Here is a 22,641-nt window from a genome sequence, read left to right as displayed (position 1 = left end):
GCGATGTAAATAAATAAAGCATTAATGGCATGCGCCATCAGCTGTAAGAGCCGACGGGCTAAGATAAAGCATTATAAAATAACAGCCATAAAAAGAGCCCTTGCCAACCATGCGCACATCAAATAGACTAACAGATCTAGTCAATGTCTTGATAAGTATAATTGAACTTAGACAAGGTAACATGAATGATAGGGCATTGACATCAATCTATTAACCTAAAGATTAGGACATAGCAACAAGGACCTCTTGCCTACCGCTTACAAGCTAATTAAGCTAATGGAACCTAATCAATGTCATGACTGTGTAATTGAACTTAGACAAGGTAACACGGTGAGAGGGCATTAACTTCAGCCCATTAACTTAATAGACAAGCTTGCGGCAGCAAGGCCTCATACGCGTGCCTATCGGCTCAATGATGTCATCGTGTTTCTGTGAGATATGGATGATACCAAGCCGATACATCGGCTCTCAACAGTATGAATGCATTCCCCCAATTTTTTGGGATTCACCCGGCAAAGATCATTATATAACTGTTCTAGCCCCCTTTGTCGTCTTCACCAAGCCAACAGAAGTATTTCGCTGCCACAACCAAAAACTGAATCTTTCCCTTCACGCGCCCGGCGACCACTTCACCGCTCCATCATCGTCAAGCTTTAATCAACAAGACGCTCCAGATTAGCAATAATCACAAAGTCTTCCATTCCACAGGTAACAAGCATCTTCATTGTCCTTTTACCTTCTAGATCCGATCTAATTACTGTGCATGAACCCTTATTTTTTCAACCAGCCCCCTTTGTAGGAACTTAGGAACAATTTCCTGATCCCCATAGCCAACACTCAAACAAGTTACTTCCTAGGGCCCATGGGTGATAAGGATCCGATAGACTTTATAGACGCTGAAACCCAAAGGATCCCTTTCAAGCATGCCACAATGAACCTAGCAGATTGGAAAACCACTTTGCGCTCATGGCCAAATTACATCTCTAGCTAGAGATCCTGGTACCTTCGTATGGCAGTGGAAAAGGACAAGAATTGGGAAGATCCAGAATCGGCCATTGCATCAAACTCTCCTTGGCCGAAATGGAAAAGAATGAGCCACTGTTAGTAGCTTCCACATATTTCTGGTCTGATACCCTGAATGCATTTTTGTTCAACCACAACCCAATGTCCCCAAGCCTGCTTGATGTCTTTATGCTGACGGGCCTGTATGTTTTTACCCCGATTGACCCTTTCATCCTAAGGGCTAAAGGTTCTTATAGGGTCAAATCAAAGAATACAAATGGATGGTCTAGATACATCACTTTGTAAAACAAATAACCTAGCATAATCACTGACAAAGAACATGCCTTTTTTCTGAATATGTGGCTGTAAAAATTCATCTTCTATGGATCCACAGCAGGCCCTACGGCGAATATGCTAGTATTTGCTGAACATTTGGTTTAGGACAATAAACTCCCCCTCAAAAAATTCTTGCTCGGGTCTATATACCGTTTGATGCATCAAACATCAATCAGGCTACGAACCGGCGAAGCCATTGGCACTGGAGGCCCATGGTGGTTTATTCAGCTCTGGCTCACTGTCTATATGGCCAGGGGTCAAGGAATAGACCTTTCTTCCTGCACTTTCCCTGGTAATTTCACCGAAGGAGGAGAAGAATCCCGACGCCAATGTGAGTCTTATGAAGAGGCATCATCAAGTGTCACAGGTTGCTCCCTATCGGCACCAGAGATATCCCAGTTCTTCAAACTCTTCTATTGTGGCTTCAAGGAAGATGACATCACTTGGTGCACATATGAACTTACTAATCAGCTGCATCCTACCTTTCCAAAGATCGGCTCGTCAAAGTTACTCACACTAGCTTCGAAATCAGCTGTAGCTCCTTGCATTCTCACAACAGGCTTTGCCAATGGCTAATCCCATAAACCTTCTTAAGAGTTTTACCATCCTACAGTGTTTGCCCGTCAGATGGGATACGGCCAGGTCCCAATCGGCCTATTTTTTACTAATAAAGTTAAGGCAGGGGACATGGTCACCACCAGCTCTGAATATGAAAGTTTAATTGCCTTGACTTCATCAATGTTGGCCATACATCTATAGGCCCACCAAAAGGTTTGGATAGTTCTAGATACAGGGTTGTACACCAAGATGTGACAGACATGGAGACTACGGTGCAGGACGGTGTGGTCTATGTGGAATACAAGAACTAGTTGAGGATTAGGAAACTATTCGTACAATTAGAGTAGGACTCTCTAGTCAAGTTCGACTAGTATTCTTGTAAACAACCGACCTGTAACCCTACCCCTAGCAATATAAGGCGAGGCAGGGACCCCCTCCAAACAACTTTAATCTATACAGTCTAACAACCACACAGAACATAGGGTATTACACGACATAAGTGGCCTGAACCTATCTAAATCGTGTGTTCGAGTTCACCTTCGAGTTTCTGATCTTCGGTGAGCCCCATGCATAAAGCACTACCTCGGATACGCCCTTAGTAGGTTGCCGGGTCTAAACACCAACAATCAGTGCCCTCATTTGACTTGTCGGATTGGGTTGGTACCGATGTATCATGTGAATCTTTTGATCGATGGTGGAACGAATAGAAGATCCATCTGATGAACCGTGTAGTGGCGCATTATTGCAAAAGGCTCTATCCTGATTACGCCCCATTAGATGGAGAGGTAATTTCTTAATATATTACTTCATTTAACTTCCTTTCTTTTGATCTTCTATAACATCTCAGTTTTTTTTCATGGAAAATGAAGCTGCAGCTCCTCTCGTAAGTCTGAGTGGCAAGCAAATTGCTTATGGTCCCCTACTTGAGAACCAATTCTGGGAGCCGATGCCCCCCAAGTTTCTGATTTGCTCCAACCTTCTACCACAAGCAAACGCAAGCCTCCATCCAAGCTGCTAAGCAAGAAGAAAAAGAAGACCCTTGTTTCACCAATTGGATCTCCATAAGCTTCATAGGTATGTTGATCATTTTACCCTTGCTTATCCATCTCTTCTAGAATTTATGATCTAAATCTAATTGGCCACAACGAGCAAACTTTCCACTTCCTAATTTCCAAGAACCACTAGCCGATAGAGCACCAGTAGAACCAACAACAACTCAAGAAGAAACACATCTCCAATTGAAGAAAATGGTTTTAGAGGTATAACTTTACCAATCTTATTTACTAATTCCACCTTTGCATTATACTGACCACAATTCTACTTAGTTGGTTCTAGGAACATCGGCTTCAGCATCGGCATCGACATCAGCATCGGCTCCTCCGTTGAATTCACAAACCCCAGAAGACAACCATGTGCCAAGCTGATAGCAATCGTCGATCCAAGAAATCTTCTTGGTAATATCCATTTTATGCCATAAAGAATCTGAACTTCTGCCAAAACATATGCTAATTCAAATTCATTTGCAGGAAAGTTCATCAGCTGCAGAAGAAACAACTCTGCCAGAAACACCTCCAACGGCTAGGCAATCACCAAGAATTATAGCCGATGAGGAAGTTCCTGAGCATGGTATTCAGCAACAAGAAATCCCTATCCAGGTATATAAATTATCAACTCCTGTTGAAATATTTATTTCTTCATCAGGCTACCAATCCATGAATGTCAGACCTCTTGTCATTCAGTATAGAAGAATTTGCAGATGAGGAAGACACTGGCTCAAGCCATCCCATGCAGAATCATCCAGACATCACGGATCAGCTATCAACCATCGTACAGTTGCTGCATCAAGACACATATGTACTGCTTGAATCACAATATCCCAAATTCTAGGGAGCCAAGAAGCGCATAGCTGACAAGCAAGCCAACCGTTAGGCCAATGCTCAATTGGATATTGTCAAGTCAAAGGCCAAAGAGCTGAAACAAGAAATTGACAGCCTTGATGCTTCTCTCTCCTCAGATACACAGAGTTTAAAGGCCTTGGAAACAGAAAGAAACCAACTTATACTTGAATTGGATCAGGTAAATAAAGCAATTGCAGAAGCTCAAGATAAAATTAACAGCTATCCGTCTGCAATTTAGGAGAAGAAGAAGGAACTGTCGACCTTTGTTAACTAAGGATGTAATCAGCATCGGCAAATCAGTGAGGTTTCAGTGTCTGACGAAGAAGATTTCCAGCTGATTGCCAATGTGGATAATATTTGCCAGCATGTGATACAGGCCATTGAAAGGGCCATGTAAAGAATAATTAATCTCCCTTTGAATTTTTTTGTAACTTGAGTGCAATTACTCTACCCTTTGAAAGTGACCTTTCAATGCTATCCTTACTTTTCTTAACCTGACGCAATGAATCTTCTTTACTACTCTAGGCTAGGCTAAACCTCACGAGCACACTATTGCCCTGGCGATCTGTGAAAGCTGAAAGATTCCTACCATTTCACCTCACGAGCCCCCTATATTGCCTTGGCTGCATATCAACACTCTTGCTATAAATAGACCACCACCGCTAGCACCTCTCCGTAATAACTCTACTTAAACTAAACTTGGTTAAGCTGGAATAGGAGGCTTATACACTAATCTAGCAAGTGAAAGGTCCTTTTTGCCCTTAAAAGCTCAAGTCTGGGGTTAAATCAAAACTTGAAATTTTGTATAGAAACTTAATTTTTTGCCAAACTTAAAGGTGTAGACTTTTACATTTCTAACAAATTTCCTTACTAGAACTTTTACTAGTTGTAAGTGGAAGAGGTTCAAAAACTAGAATCAAAATCAGTAGCTTTTGAAACTCACTTCAAAAAATAGTGAAATTCCTCAACTTTGCAGCCCTTTTTCTCAAAATTTCTAATGTAAGATCAAGTAGAATCTTATATAAAGTTTTAGTGCTACAAGTCCTTGAGAACTTTGATGATTGGAGTTAGGCTAAAATCTACACAAAAGCTTTTCAAAAATGAAGTCAATGATGGCCAAAATGGTCAAACCCAGCCCAAACTAGAAATCTGTTTAAGTCTGAAAGTAGCCCAAATTGTGCACATTGGCAACTAAATGTCTCCAAAATTTGAACAAAACCTGAGAAAAACCCTGTATAAAAGCTTTAGTGTTACTAATCCCCTACAATTTCTCTTATATGACCTATGCTCAAAACTCGACAAAAGGGCTTCAAATCGTAGGCCAAAGTTAGCTAAAACCCTGAAAGTCAACTCAAACTGCAAAATTCCTAAGTCCGAAATTTTTGCATTCTGCCAAACTTTGGGGACACATAACTTCAAATCGGTTTCGAATTTGAACAAAAACCTTTTGTAAAAGTTCAAGATGGATGATAGGGCTACAAGTGTTAGAAAGGCAAAAATTCATGTTTAGTTCAAAAAATTCAAACAAAATGCTCCCAAACCCAGCCCTTTCACCCTGCTCGCTTATAATGTGCGTGCCAGAGCGCGCTCCGTCGTGACGCCCCACATGCTGCCCGCTGCGTAGCCGCGACTCACGGGCGGCCTACTGCTCTCTCATCATCGGCGAAGAACTGACCCGATGACACGCCCCGGCTGCCCAATCAACCGTCGAACCTATCTCTCCCTCCTGCGCACGATCCCCCTCGTCCTATCTCTCGCGACGCCGCACATGTCCGCTCGCTCCCTGGCACGCCACGCCTCGCGCCTCCACCGGCCAGCGTCGCCTTCGCTAACCCGAGCCCTGACGCGATGCAACGGCGCCCGGCCTCGCCAACCAGTTTCCCCGGCAACCCCGCTCTAGCACGCTGCGAATCGCCTCGGGCCAATGGCCACAAGAGAGCACCCGCGAGCTCCGCCCCTTGTGCCAATGGCGCCGCCGCCCAATCCCTTGTGTGGCAGTCGCTCCCCTCTCACCTCCAGCCATGCCAGTGCTGCCCGTTGGCTCCGCCCTCGCCCTCCGCACCTCACCAGCCCTATAAAAGGGGTCAATGCGCCGCCTGCATTCCTCCCCGCACTGACCTTGCCGCCGCTCTGCTCCTCTACTCTCGCACCCCACGTCGCCGCTCAGACCCCTCCATGGAGCTCCTTGCTCCATACCGCTCCGTACCGCGCCACCAGCTCTGCAAGCTTCGCCGCGACTACGCGCAGCTCACAGCCCCCTCTGTTGGCCGCCCGAAGTACCGCTAGCGCCGGAACGGCGAAGGATCCTCCACTGCCGCCCATGTTTCGTCCCCACTGCCGTTCTCCATCCACACGCCTTCTCCGCCACCCCGACCATCACCAAATCCCCTCATGGTGAGCACCCGCACGTTCCCCGCCCGTTGTTCACGTCGATTAGCCCCTAGGATCATCGAAATCGAAGCCGTCCGCCGCCGTGACTCCATAGGGGCACGGGTGTGATTGGGAAAACATCACAGGGACCTTTTTGATAGAACCAAGGGCATATGTGTGAATTTTTGAAAACTTTAGGGGCCTGGCTGTAAAATTGTTTCAGTTTTGTTGTTTTATTTCGGCCGATAAATAGGATAACTTTGGAAATGCACTGAAAAATGTAGGAAGCTTAGAAAAATGTCAAATAAATTTTGTTGGATCCACTGAAGTACCTAGTTTCATAGAAAAATGATCTTGCACATGTTACTATTAGAAATAGTGCTCTATAATTTTATTTCTTGTTTAGGCCTTTTAAATCACAGAAAAATGTAAAAATAACAAAACCACCTCTGAGATATTTTTTGCAGTAAGAAGAACCTTGGAAAAATGTTTTGCAACCCAGTTTGGATCTTGAAATCACAGTTTAACTTCTATCTATGAAATCTATGGTTAAATTTATCTTTTTGCCTAGAGAGTAATCTAGAGCAGAGAAAAATGTGAATCCAGTTGGAGTAGTCCATTTTTGATGTATAGATCTCAGAAAAAATATGAAACCTTGGATGAAACTTAATGAGGCACACTTTCCTATTTATGGAAAGATAAATAGGGAATATACGTGGGAAATAGTTGTCCTTCACTAAAAATCATGAAAATTCACCAAAGTCTCTGTAACACACATTCAACCCACTGCTAAAGTTTCACCCTCAGAATCACTGTAGATTTTGAGATAAAAATGGTTAAGTACATGCTACCTTTGGGTAATAAAAGAATTTTAATTATTTTTGTACTAGTCCAATGGATCCCAAATTTTTACAGTAACTTAGTGATGGCATGATTGAGATACTGCTAAATTCTCAGTGTCATATGTTTCTGTTTGAAGATGGAAACAAAATTTAGAAAATGAACCGGTTTAAATGAATAAAAGAAAATGATAAGTCCTAGTAAGGTTAAAATAGTAATTTATGGAAGAGGTACAGAAAAACATTTAGAAATAGGATAACTTTCCAAATAAAGCTTAAATAACTCTAAAGTGACCCCACCTTGCTTGTGAGGTCTAAATTGTAAGAGCCTTAAATGTGTACACAATCACCAGCAAAGTCAATCCCGAGTTTTTACACCACAACACACCTTACTTCATGAAGAAATTGAAAGTCTAAAACCTTGTTTAGGTGAATGTGGTCGAAATGCAACTTACATTTCAATAATAATTCATGTCTTGCATCCTGCATGTGGAAGCATGGAAAACTGAACTATCTGCATATGCATATCGTGTAGAAGTTAATATCACCAACGGAACCTGCGAGCTCCACCCCACGCTAAAAGAGGAACCCGCCGCAGAGCTACATCACGTGGAAGCTGAGCCCGAGCCAGATCAAGACCCCGAAGATCAGCTAACTTTCCCTAAACCTGAAGGCAAGCCCCGGTGCATGCTTCCCTATTTTAAAATTATGCAATATGTTGATGCTTATGATTGTGCATTTACGTTTATAGGAGTTGATTGAAACCATAGATGCATGAAACTTAGTACCTTGATCTGAACACTAGTTGCTAAAGTCGAGTAGCTGCAATGCTTAATAGGACACGGTAAAAGTCGAGTGATTGCCTGTCACTCGCGAGCTATAGGAGTTGATTATTTTACTTATGTTACAACCATAAGGACGATGGATGGGGTCAGGCTTATGATCAGTATTCGATGGTTTGCCCCGTCTATCTACTACTGGACTAGGTCGAAAAGTGATGGTGTTCGTGATCAAGTATTTGAAAGTACTAATCTCATACCTAGTATGGGATGGGGAAGCCTAGTACTTGATTGAACGTGGATGTGATTTATATTCCTGCTGTCCTAGGAACATCGTTCCCATGGTGCATCATGTGGGTGCAAGTGCGGTCATAGTACGACAGAGACTAGAACTATGGAGCATTGCATGCCAAAGGAAGTTTGGACCTGACACGTACCTAGGGATTGATGGGATAGCTGACAAGTGAAGCGACCCTTCGTTGTACACGAATATCGTGGGATTAGGTTCACCATGCATGGTTAATAAATTCGAATCGATTCGTCTACCTCTCATAGTTTGGGACTACTTGATCGCTATGCTGCACTGAGTAAAGATGGAACATGATGATGATATGAATCTTGATGCTTGTCTTTTAAATTATTTGGAAACAATGCTTGCTTAGTATAAGTTGCTAATTTAGACTGGTTCATAAATTAGAACTTGTGGCTAAAATATTGAAAGTAAGGACCAACTTTAGTCGCTTTTGGCAAAAATAAACCCATAGCTAAAAAGCCTGCATGACTAAGAAGTCGATGAAGTAGTAATCACCTGTCGGGTCTGTCTTGCTGAATATTAGTTGCTCAACCTTGGTTGTGGCATAACTTTTCAGGTATTGTTGATAGTTTGGCTGCTAGCGTCACTTGGCCTACCCAGCTTCCTCCGGGTTGGACGGTCGAGTGGGATCCCTCCTCGGACGGCGAGGATAGGGGTCATTAATATCATGGTCGGCTTCACCATGGTATTATGTATCGATGTTTAGCTTCCGCATATTTTACTTCTTCGTTGTTTACAACCTTGCAAACTCTATCTGAATTTTGAAAACTCTGATGTAATAAAATGCTGAACTATGTTAATGTGTTGGGAATGTTGTAATATCTGTAACCACTCACCTTCGTGTGAGCAATGCTTCTCGATCCTGGGTATGTGGTTTATTGGATGAAATCCGATGGATGACCCAGTTGCCTTGTTTAAAGTGCATGATCGCCTGTTAGGCGACTTAAGTGCATTTTAGTCAAGTTAATTCGGGTTGTTCCGCCACACTCTCATCACCAAAAACCATTACTCAAAGAATAGGACGTGTAGGTTGGAAGCTCATAATACTTGAAGCTCATAGAGGATCCATGACCACCAGATGCTAGAAGAATTCTTGTGAAATAGAGTAGGATGCTCCTTCCCTCCGCAATCTCTTTTGTGAAGCCAGGCGGTCATGATGCAAGAAGAATCCTCATGATGTACCTCCATTACCATCTCCAACGAGCTTCTCGAAGATGCTGGAATAGAAGGACTCCATGCCTCGTCAAACTTGCGCTTCCTCTTGTATTTTCTTTTTATTTTTGTTCTAAAGGCGATACCCCAAGATATTGGCTATCTAAAGACGATGATTGTATTCATCGGCTTTTGTAACCCATTAGTATGAAAAAGTTCGCATGATAAAGCTTTATTGATGTACTTATCTTTTATCAGCAATACTCTTTCCCTCAATAAAAACATATTTATTTATATTTTTTGTGCTAAAGGAGATATCAACAGATATCGGCTATCTAAGGTGATGAATTGCTCATCGGCTTTTACATACTGTTGGGTTTGACTCATTACCTATGAATATTACAAACTAAGAAGTCAGCTGACAGAAATGTTGGCACCTATGCCTCCTCCTCATCTGCTTGGCCTATCTGGAACAAGAAGCTTGCAGCATCCATGAATTCATCTTCTACCCAAACCTTTCTAGACAAGCAACGCACCTTGTCAGCTCCAAAAAAGGAACATCGGCTGCAGTGATGCTAGCGATTTCATCAGCTGGCTCAATTTCCACCATATCTCCATCCCATTGAATTAATAACTGATGCATTGTGGATGGAATACAACAATTTGCATGTATCCAGTCTTGACCCAAAAGAAGATTATATGTACCTTTTCTATCGATGAAGAAAAATTTAGTAAGTAAGGTTTTGCCACCTATCTTTAATTCAATGTTTAGAATCCCTTTTGCTTCTGATCTCTTCCCATCAAAGTCTTTCAGCACCATGTTAGTCTTAATTAAGTCCACAGGAGTCTTGCCAAGCTTGCGGTAAGTAGCATAAGGCATAATATTGATAGTAGCAGCACCATCAACCAGCATCTTGGCCATCGGCCGGCCATCAACATGTCCATTCATGTACAAGGGCTTTAGGTGTTGATGCTTTTCTATCTCTAGCTTTTCAAATACAGCTTGCTGGGCTGGTTGGACCAATTAGGCAACTTCTTCTTCATCGCTATGATAAATCCCAAATTCAGTAGGCAAAATAAAAACCATATTAATTTCAATCAATACCTCTTTGCCTTTGTCTAATTGCTTGACGTGCCACTCCTGGTTCTACTCCTTGTAGTGTAAGCGTTGAACCCTCCTTCTCTGAGTCTTAGTCAAGCCTTCTGGACACCAACGCTCTCTAGAAATCAGCTTCTCTTGTTGCTTGATATGCTCTTCCTTGGATTCATTAATGACCACAGATCTGTGTCTTGGAGGATAACTCAACCTATCATGCACAGATTCCATTTCCTTCTCTTCATCGGATCCCTTGACTGGCTGATGGTACCTTGATGATTGATACTCCAACCGCTAATGCACCAATCGGTATTGTCTCTTGGAATCATGATACTCTTGATATTGTGAGCTCCACTCTAGGCAATTAACATCCGATGGTAACCTCAGCTTCTGATTCAAGAAATATTGGAAGAAAGCACAATTCCAGTGTGACTCAAACTTGCTCTGATCGTCACCTGCCCTATCTCCTCGAACCTCCCCTTTGCGCTGATACTTGTAGATCAGCATCTTGGAAGTCACTTTAGGTTTCCCAGCGGATCGCCTAGTTTTAGCTTCCTCTACTTCTTGAGCCCAACTCACTTTCTTCTTGAATTCCTCAGCTGATATCAGCACCCATGGGTCCACCGCACCAGATTCTTTTGCCCTTCTTGATGTGAGCAAGATCGACTGAATCCTTGAATCATCTTGCTCATCAACCAGTGCAGCCTCTACCATATTGACTGCTGGGAACGGATGTTTGTCAGCCTTCATTAGCTTCTTTGCGTCCTCAACTTTAAGCCTTCCTTGTTTTATAGCTGTTTGAATCTGTTGGTGGAAAGTTTTGAAGTCATTAGTATGATGTGTAATAGAGTTATGCAGCTTGCAATACTTTCTCTTTTTAAGCTCCTCAGCCGACGGTATCTTGTGACCCAGAGGCAACTTGATCTGTCCTTCTTGTAATAGCAGATCAAAGATCTTATTGGCTTTCGTAATGTCGAACTCATATGTTTCTGTGTTAGTTTTAATCCATAGGCACGAGATCAGCTTCTTTTTCTTAACCCACTCTACAACATTGACCTCTCCATCTGCATCAGATTCTTCATCAGATGAGTCATATGCCCTGAAGTGAGAAACTCCATACTTGCCCCTACGCGTGTTCTGGAATCGGCTTTCATGAACCGAAATCTTGTGCACCATATGTGCCAGACTCTCAAAGTCCTAAGGAGCAAACTTTTCCTTAATTGGGTCCAAGAGTCCTTGGTAAGCCAATTCTACCAACTGTCCATCAGTTAAGTACATGTTGTAGTAGTTGTTGCGTACTTCTCTTAACATTTGGACAAATGTAGCCACTGACTCCCCATTCCTTTGCTTCATCATTATAAGATCCATCAGCTTCATCTCTTGGGCCTCTAAATAGTAGTGCTTGTGAAATAATCTTTCAAAGTCTACCCAACTGTTGATGGAGTAGACATGTTGTCTTGTCCAAAAAACTTAGCAAAATCAGGAACATGATACCGAGGTGGCATTGCTACCTGATCAAACCTTGAGGGGTATGGGTGTAAGATTTCTCCTTAGGCTTCAACCCAAATTGACTCCTCATCACCTCAGGAATCTTTGCACCCCAATCTTCATTGCTTTGCACATTCCCGTACGGTGAATGTGGAGAAACTGGCAAGAATCCATCCATAGCTTGAGGCTGGTGAGTATCAAACACCTTGTTACCATCAGATGTAAAATCTTGCTGCCTTGGTGGTGTTGAGTTTTGATTTGCAGTCTGGATAGGAATCGGCCCTGTCTTTTGATGAATCAGCTGGCCAACTGTTGGGCCAACCGCAAGCTGCCCCATTGACTGTTCGGAAGATGAACTTGGTGCACCACCTCCGTAGCTAGATGTATTAGCAGCATACCTTTCGTAAGAATACTTGCTGACGTAATGATCCACAACTTGTTGGATCATCTTCTAAATCTCATTTGCCAATACGTCACTTGGACTGATTAGAGCATTGTTGACCATAGAAGTAATCTTGGACTCGAGCTCGAGGTCATCTTCCCCATCCACCAAGTCTTTATCCCTGGACGGTGGAACTTGCCCTGGCATCATAGCTACTGGCAAAGGATGTTTCTTGTGAGCCTTGTTGCGGTTCAGACTAAATGATTGCATACATGCTGCCACAAATCGATCCCTGGCATCTTCAACTTCTTTCCTTTGTTTCTCATCAAGATTGTCCAGGGTAATCTCAACAGCAGTAAATTCTTTAGGAGCCTTAGGATCACTTTGATCATCACCAGGTTCACCGGCCATCTGGTCGAAGTTGAGGCAATGACAAGCACTAATGAAGTTTGTTGATTGTTGGTCCCACCGGGCGTGCCAAGAGCGTGTTGATGCAAAAACTGAACATTAGGCTTCTGCATTGAACAACACGGAGGACCTAGGAGATCTGCTTAACTCCAGTGCGGGCTCCAAATCAGCCCGCGAGTGGAGAAGGGCGTGACAATCAATTTGACCTGAAAATTGACAAGGTAAACATTAAATTCCTGAGCTGATCTGCAGTGAAGCCTTTTGAACTCATGGGTACGCGTTCCTAGAATAAACACCACAGCAAATAGGTATTCAATGTGATCATGAGATGTAAATAAATAAAGCATTAATGGCATGTGCCATCGGCTGTAAGAGCCGACGGGCTAAGATAAAGCATTATAAAACAATAGCCACAAAAGAAGCCCTTGCCAACCATGCACACATCAGATAGACTATGAGATCTAGTCAATGACTTCATAAGTGTAATTAAACTTAGACAAGGTAACACGAATGAGAGGGCATTAACGTCAATCTATTAACCTAAAAGATTACAACATATCAACAAGGACTTCTTGCCTACCGCTTACAAGCTAATTAAGCTAATGGAACCTAATCAATGTCATGACCATGTAATTGAACTTAGACAAGGTAACACGGTGAGAAGGCATTAACTTCGATCCATTAACTTAACAGACAAACTTGTAGCAGCAAGGCCTTGTATGCACACATATCGGCTCCATGACATCATCATGCTTCTATGAGATATGGATGATACCCAGCTGATGCATCGGCTCTCAACAGTAGCGTTCTAGCGTTAAGGATCCAACAGCTAGCAATACAAGGGCTAGAGGTAAATATCTATTGGACCTAGCATATGTAAAGCAATAAAAGCATGTGAGATCTAACTAGCTGATACGGTCAGATAACTGGTGAACACTTAAACAAGGTCAAGGAGCCGATGAACACAACCTAACCATATCTAAGCCATTCGATAAATTTCAGCGCAAGATAAAACTAATTGATTGATACATTGCAACTTAATAAAACCAAACAACTTGATAACTGTGAGCAACGTCGAAGACAAGAAGAATATTGGACGTAGACTAAGTCAATTTTGGTGAAGAGTATCTTCGCACCCTAAGTGGGTTTTGGTGAATAAATGATGCAAGCTTAAGTATTTAATAAACTTTCAAGTGCAAGAGCAGGTTTAAAATGATTGGTGGATAAGTAGCACTTGTGGATGACCCTTAAAAATAAAATGAACTAATATGAGGCATATCTTGAAGAATAAATTTATTTTTAGTTTTAATTTGAGTTTAGGAATGCCACACTACTAAGAGGGATGTGTAATCTTTGGTCTTTATGTTGAAAAAGGTGCTCCAAATAACCTAACCAACCTATGAAAGACACATTTGCACCTGCACTCCACATGGGGATACTTTGAATGGTGCTAATATGAGAGCTCCACAGTATTCCGAGAAAGTTTCGGAATATTCTAGAGGTTCTGGAGAAAGTTCCGGAAAACTACGGAACTTATCGTCCCAACGGCTAGTTTTAGGGTGAAGGGCTATAAATACCCCTTCACCCTCTCCCACAGTTACTCTCTTAACCTAACTTCGTGCTGAGGTTCAAAAAAGCATTCAAGTCCCCCTCTTTACTTCCCTTGGCTTTCTTGGTGAGATTTAGTGGGGTTTTAAGGAGGGATTGAAGGGAAGGGCAAGAGAGAGAGTGCTAGTGACCTGATTTCCCATCTCTTGGGCAATTTGTTCTTCATCAAGCTTATGATTTCATGTTTGTTACTCTTAGAGCTTCAAACTCCTAGCCAGCTAGGCATTGCCCGTGAAGCATCCAGGGTTGTGGATGCCTATGGGAAGTTTCTATTACCCCGATGATTGAGTAAGTGACTCTAGCTCAATCTTTGTGGTCCCTAGAGTGAGGAAAGTGGCTTAGGTGTGAAAAACCCACCCTTTGTGGGTTCCTCAATGAAGACGTAGGCTTCAAGTGTGGAGCTGAACTCCAGTAAACAAATCCTTGTGTCTCTTGTGCTTATTGTTCTTCATTTCATTCATATTCAAGCATAGAACATATTTCTAGAGTTTGTGCTTGATCTACTTTTGTAGAAGGTTGCTAGCTGTTTCATCTTGTCCTTGAGGCTTAGTATACCTTGTTGCATAACCTATATTCGGTGATTTACTTTTGGTTAAGCATTTCATAGGGTTATAGTGCAATCTCACTAATATTTGGAGAATCCAATAATTTCTCCGGAAATTAAGCAAGTTGCAGAATTTCTAGAACAATCGTCGGAAACTCTGGAAGATTCTGATAAACTTATTCAAAGTTGTTGAAAGTTTTCAGGTTCGACTATTCACTCCCTCCCTCTAGTCGACATTCTAAATCCTTTCGATTGGTATCAGAGCCTTCATCTCTGAATTAAAGCTTAATTGCTTAGAGTTTAAGATGTCAACTCTGGGAAATCAAGAGGTGCCCACCGAAGGTGATGTGACCGACCCTAATGCGGTCCAATAGCTCGTGTTGCGTCAAGGAGCACAAACAAGTGCTCAAGGAGGAGTTGCCGGTGGAGCAAGCACAAGAGCAGGGAGAGGTCAAGTGGATATTGAAGACTCCTCCGATGATGACTCTGACAATGATGATGCAAGATCAACCCACTCCGGGTGCCATGCTTCACGAAGGGAGTTTCACCAAATCCCTTTCAATTATGCTCATTCAAATCTCAACACCTCAAATTGGTCAATCTGACCCAATCTACTTGGGAAAGCCTCCTCACTTTGATGGGGTGAGCTATTCCAAGTGGAAGGGCTCGATGAGGGGTTATTTGATAGGGGTCAACCCCACTCTTTGGAAGATTGTTGATATAGGTGTCAATTTCCCAAGAGGAAATGAAGAAACTCCAATCACACAAGATCAAGAGTTTGAGATTCAACGAAACTTTCAACCTTTGCACATCATCAAGAGTTCACTATGTGCCAAAGAATTTGACAAGTATGATGGATTGAAATCCACCAAGGATGTATGGGACACTCTCTTCATTAATTATCAAGGAACAAGGAAGGTTAGGGAAGGAAGGATAAGAGCATTAGAGGGTGAGCTAAACTGCTTCATCATTAGAGAGAATGAGACACCACAAGAGATGTACAATAGATTGAACAAGATAGTCAACAAAATAAGATCTCTTGGTAGTGACAATTGGGGAAGGAGAGAAGTGGTTGACAAGATTCTATCGGCTTACATGGCTAGAGATGTTCAACTCCCTACCTTGCTAAGAGAGAAGAGAGGGTTCAAGAAGTTCACCCTGATGGATGTGATTGGAAGAATTGATGAACATCTCATCACCATCAAGGAATCCAAGCTATCTCAAGAGATGTCGAAGATTCATGAGCAATTAGAAAAGAACAATGGCAACAAGAACAAAGAGAAGAAACCAAGTTCATCATCCAAGGTAACCACCAAGGATGATAGTGATGATAGTAGTGATAGTGAAAGTATGAATGAAGAAGAAATGACTCTATTCATGAGGAAGTTCAAGAAAGTGATGAATAAGAGTGGTTTCTTTGACAAGAATAAGGACAAGAGCAAGATAAAGAAAAAGTCAAAGAGTCCATGCTTTGGATGTGGCAAGGAAGGTCATTTCATTACGGATTGTCTGGAAGCTAAACACAAGAAGGAAGGATCCTCCAAGTTTGACAAGAGCAAGTACAAGAAGAAAACTGTTGGTGAAGCTCACTTAGGTCAAGAATGGGATATTCTAATGAACAAAGCTTAGACTTCGATGAAGAAGTGGGACTGGCCACAATGGCTATTGGAGTGTCAACCTCCATGTCATCTCTATTTGAAGATCTCACCGATGATTAAGATGACTTCACCCACACTTGCCTCATAGCTTGAGGTCCTAAGGTAGATTATGAATGACCTTTCTATGATGATAATGATGAGGTAAATAGTGATGATGAAAAGATGATAAAGATCTTAAGAAACCATGCTTCTAAAAGAATAATGAAACTAATGATGGAACTAGAAGACAAGGATGAGACTCCCGAGGTGCAAGAAGAGCTATTTAGGCATGAGCGAGAGAAAACCATTGCTCTTGAGAATTCCCTTGAAAATGAAAAGAAGGGTTTCAAGATGCAAAAGGACTTGCTCAAAGCTAAAATGGAAAAAGTTCTTAGCCTTGAAAAATATGTTGCTAAAGAGAAGATGAAAGTGGAGGAATTAACTAAGGAACTCTCCTTAGCTAAGGATACTAGTGCTAATCTTAAGAGTGAGAAGATTGAGCTTCAAGAGAACCTCAAAGTTCTAAATCCAAACACATGGAACTTGAAGCTCAATTCAACACTCTCAAGAAAAACACTTCATCTAACTTTAATGATGTATCCATGTCTTCTAGTGCCTCTACTAGTAATGGTGGTGCTAGATGTGATAAAGTTGATGTGAATGCTTGTGCTACTAACCTTGCCAAGATGCATGCCATGAAGAAAGAGATTGCTAGACTCTCTAACTTACTTCTCAATGAAGAGAAGAATACCTCTAAAAGGGGTGAGTTTGAGAACCACACCAAGGCATTTGGTTCAAGTTACATGAAGAAGTTTGGTTTTGAGAATTCAAAGGGTCTAGGTAAGTATTAACAAGGTACATGTGACCCAATTCCATTCACAAGGAAGAACCAAGCCATGGGCAAGGGAACAGAAATTGTTCCTAAGCAACTTGAGTACAACAAGCCTGTCAAGTTTGTCACATCACAAAATAAATAATCCAAAGCTCAAGCTCAACAAGTGAAACCAAAGGTAACTCAACCAAGGCAAGAGAGGCCTATGGTTGCACAAGTCAAGAAGCCAAAGTCATATGCCTCACAAAGTGGTTTCTATGCCGATTATGTGTTAACTTGGGGTCACAAGGGTAAGATGATTGCCAAGTATGTGAGCTACCGCACTAAAGACACATTGATCAAAAGGAATGTGTGGGTGCTCAAGGTTCTTGTGACTAACGTTCTAGGACCCAAGTCTCATTGGGTACCTAAAACACAAGCCTAATTTGTTTTGTTGGCTTACTCCGCCGGTGAAACTAAATGGAATGATTGATAGTGGATGCACCAATCATATGACTGGCAAGAAGAAGATGTTCTCCTCTTGTGAAATGAAGAAAAATGCTAAGGAAAAGATATTATTTGGTGATAATAGTGAAGGAACCGTTGTTGGTCTAGGTAAAATTGCTATCTCGATCATTCAATTTCTAATATTTATTTGGTTGAATCTTTGGACTACAATTTGTTATCCTTGTCACAACTTTATGACATGGGTTACAATTGTTTATTCTCTAATGAGAGTGTGACCGTCTTTAGAAGAAGTGATGACTCCATTGCCTTCAAGGGTGAACTCAAGGAAAAGCTTTATTTAGTAGATTTTGCCTCGGATAAAGCTCAACTTGATACATGCTTGATGGCAAAGTCTAGCTTGAGTTGGTTTTGGCATCGCTAGGTAGCTCATGTTGAGATGAATAATCTTAACAAGCTTCTAAAGGGGGAACACATCCTAGGACTAACAAATGTGCGCTTTGAGAAAGAGAGAATTTGTAGTGCATGTCAAGTTGGGAAACAAGTTGGTGCTTCTCACCCTCCAAGATTATTCTCACTACCACAAGACCATTGGAATTATTGCATATGGATATTTTTGGTCCTGTGGCATATGTTAGCATTGGGGGAAACAAATATGGCTTTGTCATTGTCGATGATTACTCTCAGTATAAATGGGTGTTCTTTTTGCATGACAAGAGTGAAGTTCAAGGAATTTTCAAGAAATTTGCAACTAGAGCACAAAATGAGTTTAAAGTGAGGATCAAGAGAGTAAGAAGTGACAATGGCATCGAGTTCAAGAACACCAACATTGAAGAGTATCTTGACAAGGAAGGCATTTGTCATGAATTCTCCGTCCAATACACGCCACAACAAAATGAGATTGTGGAGAGAAAGAATAGGACTCTTATTGAAGTTGCAAGGACAATGCTTGATGAATACAAGACTTCGAATCAATTTTGGGTGAAAGCGGTCAACACGGCATGTCATGCTATCAACCGTATCTATCTACACAAGATGTTGCACAAAACTGCCTACGAGCTCCTAACCGGTAAAAAGCCTAATGTGTCTTACTTTAGAGTTTTTGGAAGTAAGTGCTTCATGCTCAACAAGAAGCCCAAAAGCTCTAAGTTTGCACCTAAAGTTGATGAAGGTTTTCTTCTTGGTTATGCCTCAAATGCTTACGGCTATCGTGTCTTCAACAAAACCAACAGTTGTATTGAAGTTGCATGTGACGTGACATTTGATGAATCTAATGGCTCTCAAGTAGAGCAAGTTGCTTCACATGATGTAGATGATGAAGAATCTCCATCACAAGCCATTGAGAAGATGGCCACTGGAGAAATCAAGCCTCAAGAGAAGAAATATGATTGTGCCACAAGTCATGGGCCTATAAATCAAGAAACCGCTACGAGCTCCGAAAATTACAGAGAAACTTGCAGAAATTCCGCAAGTTCTAGAAACTCCAAACAAATCTTCGAAAATTCTAGAGATGCTGATGAAAATGCACAACATCAAGCTGAGGGTGATGATTTGATCCAGCGTCAAGCTCCTAACCCACATCCAAGAGTCCATCAAAGTGTTCAACGTGATCATCCTATGGACAATATTTTAGGAAGCATCCAAAGAGGGGTAACTACTCGTTCAAGGTTGGCAAATTTTTGTGAACATTACTCATTTGTTTCCTCCTTGGAACCTCTTAAGGTAGATGAAGCGTTGGATGATTCAGATTGGGTGTTGGCCATGCAAGAAGAGTTGAACAACTTCACTCGGAATGAAGTCTGGTCCTTAGTGGAACACCCCAAGAAAAATGTTATTGGAACAAAATGGGTGTTTCGCAACAAGCAAGATGAGCATGGTGTGGTGACAAGGCAAGGTTGGTTGCTCAAGGGTTCACTCAAATTGAGGGATTGGATTTTGGAGAAACCTATGCACTGGTGGCAAGACTTGAAGTTTTTCGCATATTACTAGCATTTGCCACTCATCATAATTTCAAGCTATATCAAATGGATGTAAAAAGTGCATTCTTGAATGAACCAATCTCCGAAGTGGTATATGTTGAGCAACTACCAGGTTTTGAAGATCCAAAGTTGTCCAACCACATCTACAAACTCCATAAGATGCTTTATGAGCTCAAGCAAGCTCCTAGAGCATGGTATGAATGCATTAAGGATATTCTCCTAAGGAAAGGCTTTGAAATAGGCAAAGCCGATCCTACACTCTTCACTCACAAAAAGGATAATGATCTATTTGTATGCCAAATATATATTGAGGACATAATATTTGGTTCTACTAACCAAGTGTGGTGTGATGAATTTAGTAGGATCATGACAAAGAGGTTTGACATGTCCATGATGGGAGAGTTGAAGTTCTTTATTGGATTTCAAATCAAGCAACTCAAGGACAACACCTTCATAGCTCAAACCAAGTACACTCAAGATATGCTCAAGAAGTTTGATATTGAGAATGCCAAACCCATCAAGACTCCAATGCCATCAAATGGACATCTTGATCTAAATGAGGATGGTAAGAGTGTAGATCAAAAGGTATATCGCTCTATGATTGGCTCTTTGCTTTACCTTTGTGCATCTAAACCTGATACTATGTTTAGTGTGTGCATGTGTGCAACATTTCAAGCTAATCCAAATGAATGTTATTTAATGGATGTTAAGAGAATCTTAAGATATCTAGTGCACACTCCTAACATTGGCTTGTGGTATCCCAAAGGCTCCACTTTCAATCTACTTGGCTATTCCGATTCAGATTATGCCGGTTGCAAGGTAGATAGAAAGAGTACATCCGGGACTTATCAATTCCTTGGTAGGTCCTTGGTGCCTTGGAGTTCCAAGAAACAAAATTCCGTTGCCCTATCCGCCGCTGAGGCTGAGTATATTACAGCTGGTGCTTGTTGTGCTCAACTACTATGGATGAGGCTCACATTAAGAGACTTTGGTTGTGAGTTTAGCAAGATACCTATCTTGTGTGATAATGAGAGTGCAATAAAGCTAGCTAACAACCCCGTAAACCATTCTAGAACAAAACACATAGACATAAGACACCATTTCCTAATAGACCATGAAGCCAAAGGAGATATCGCTCTTATCCATGTGAGCACCGAAATGCAACTAAGCAATATCTTCATAAAGCCCCTTTATGAGCAAAGGTTTTGTGCTTTGAGGAGTGAATTAAATATATTGGATTCTCATAACTTGGCTTGAGATCATGTGCACATTTGCGAGACTTAGGATAGTTGGTTCTCAAAAGGAAATTCTTTCAAAACTAGAGTGTGTTTTTCTTTAAAAAAATATTTGGAGTTCTTAGTTCTCTCACTTGGATCATTATTCTCATTAGTTGATTGTTTACTGATCTCAAGTGATAAAACATCTCATGCTCATATGTATTACTGCCATATTCCTGAATTTATTCCAAATCAAAATTCCACTCAAATACAGTGGCTGTTAGCCACGAGGAGCGAAATCTTCTGACATTTTTGGAAATTTTGAAAGTTGCAGAATCTTCGGAACATCTTCCAGAAAATTCCATAACTTGTAGGGTATTTACTTTTTACCCCAGGAAAGTTACCAGTTCATCTCTTTCATTTACCCTGCTGGCTTCTCTATTCTCCCCTCTCCCTCTCCTCTCGCCCCCCCTCTTCCCGGCCGATTTGGGGACTCTACCACCCAAAAACTGTGAATCATCAAGGAAGACTCAAATCAAGAAGGGGACTCGTGTGGTGATGTTGGATTCAAAGCTTGAAGGCTCTCTCATCTCCTCCCTAAAGATGGGAAGGGAAAAGAGGGGTACTCGTGCTAGTACGGTGCAAAGGAGGACAAATGCAAGGCATGATCCAAATCCTCCTAGAGTTTAGAATGAGGAAGAAGAAGAAGAGTCTGAGGAAGAAGAATCTGAAGAAGAATAGTTTGTGGTTGCTCCGAGGAGCAAGGGGAAAGCAAAGGCAGCTGAAGGATCCTATAGATCTTCTCATGCCAAAGCTCCATATGTCATGCCATCAATTCCTATCCCTAACCCAAAGCCAATCAAGAGAAATTATGGTATAGCTCATTACATTTGTCCTAAAACTTCAAAGAATCGCACTCCTATCTTTGACCAAGATCAAAGGATAGAATCCATTTGCCCAACTCTTCATGAAGTTACATATCCTCTGGGATACTCTCCTAGGATGGGAAAGAATTACTACAAGTTGTCCTTAGCCCTCAAGGAAGAAAGGAAGATGGATCCTTTTAGATGGGATAAGATGGAGGGGATTAATGCACATTTTTGGAATGAGTTTCATAAGGATTTCTATTGTTCTGTGGTGCTACATAAGAAGAACAAGCCCCCATTGTTCCTATGAGATATGTGGGCTGGCCGTACTATGAGAAGGATGATGATGCCACATTCAAGGAGGTGATTGAAAAGTTTAAAGAATTTGGTCTTTATGAGATTATGGGTATTAGATATCACTGGCATGCTGAGATCCTTGGTTAATTTCATAGCTCCTATGACTTCAAAGCCAGCACCAACTCTATTCATTAGACCACTATGGGTGAGCACTATTGTATTGACTATATGACCTTCTCTCATCTTTTGGGGCTTGCAACAAAGGATGAGAAGCGTGACTCTATTCATGTTGAATACAAGGTTAGGTCCAAGGATGTACCCTTCATGTTCTACAATCCTATGTTGGCTCTTGAGGGAAAGACAAACAACTTGTAGCCCTTTTTCTATGTGTTGAATCAGTTTTTCAAAAACACAGTTGATCCTAAGGGAGGAGATGCCACTGCTCTTCACTTTTAAGTGAGAAATCTCTTGAACTGCGTTGCTCCTGAAAGAAGACCATTTTGCATCTTTGACTATATATGGAATGAGCTTCGCCGTGCTATGACTAACTCAAGGAAGAATCTTCCCTATGCTCCATATATCATGTACATGATTGA

At 41.6% G+C, this 22,641-nt stretch overlaps 1 protein-coding gene across 1 annotated transcript; it reads left to right on the top strand.

Annotated features, from left to right (window-relative positions):
• The first annotated feature begins 15,442 nt into the window (after positions 1-15,442).
• LOC140221151 (uncharacterized) lies at positions 15,443-16,402 on the top strand. The gene has a single exon (XM_072290472.1). It carries the CDS (start codon positions 15,443-15,445, stop codon positions 16,400-16,402), a length of 960 nt encoding a protein of 319 aa, XP_072146573.1.
• Positions 16,403-22,641: the final 6,239 nt, after the last annotated feature.

Source organism: Setaria viridis, chromosome 9 (assembly GCF_005286985.2).
Source record: "Setaria viridis chromosome 9, Setaria_viridis_v4.0, whole genome shotgun sequence".
NCBI classification, from domain to species: Eukaryota; Viridiplantae; Streptophyta; class Magnoliopsida; order Poales; family Poaceae; genus Setaria; species Setaria viridis.
Note: the sequence above shows the minus strand (reverse complement) of the source record. Positions and strands in the feature narration are given on the sequence as shown.

Bases quoted from the DNA above. Each gene is read 5' to 3' on its own strand.
- LOC140221151 (XM_072290472.1), top strand. From the start codon at position 15,443: ATGAGGGGTTATTTGATAGGGGTCAACCCCACTCTTTGGAAGATTGTT.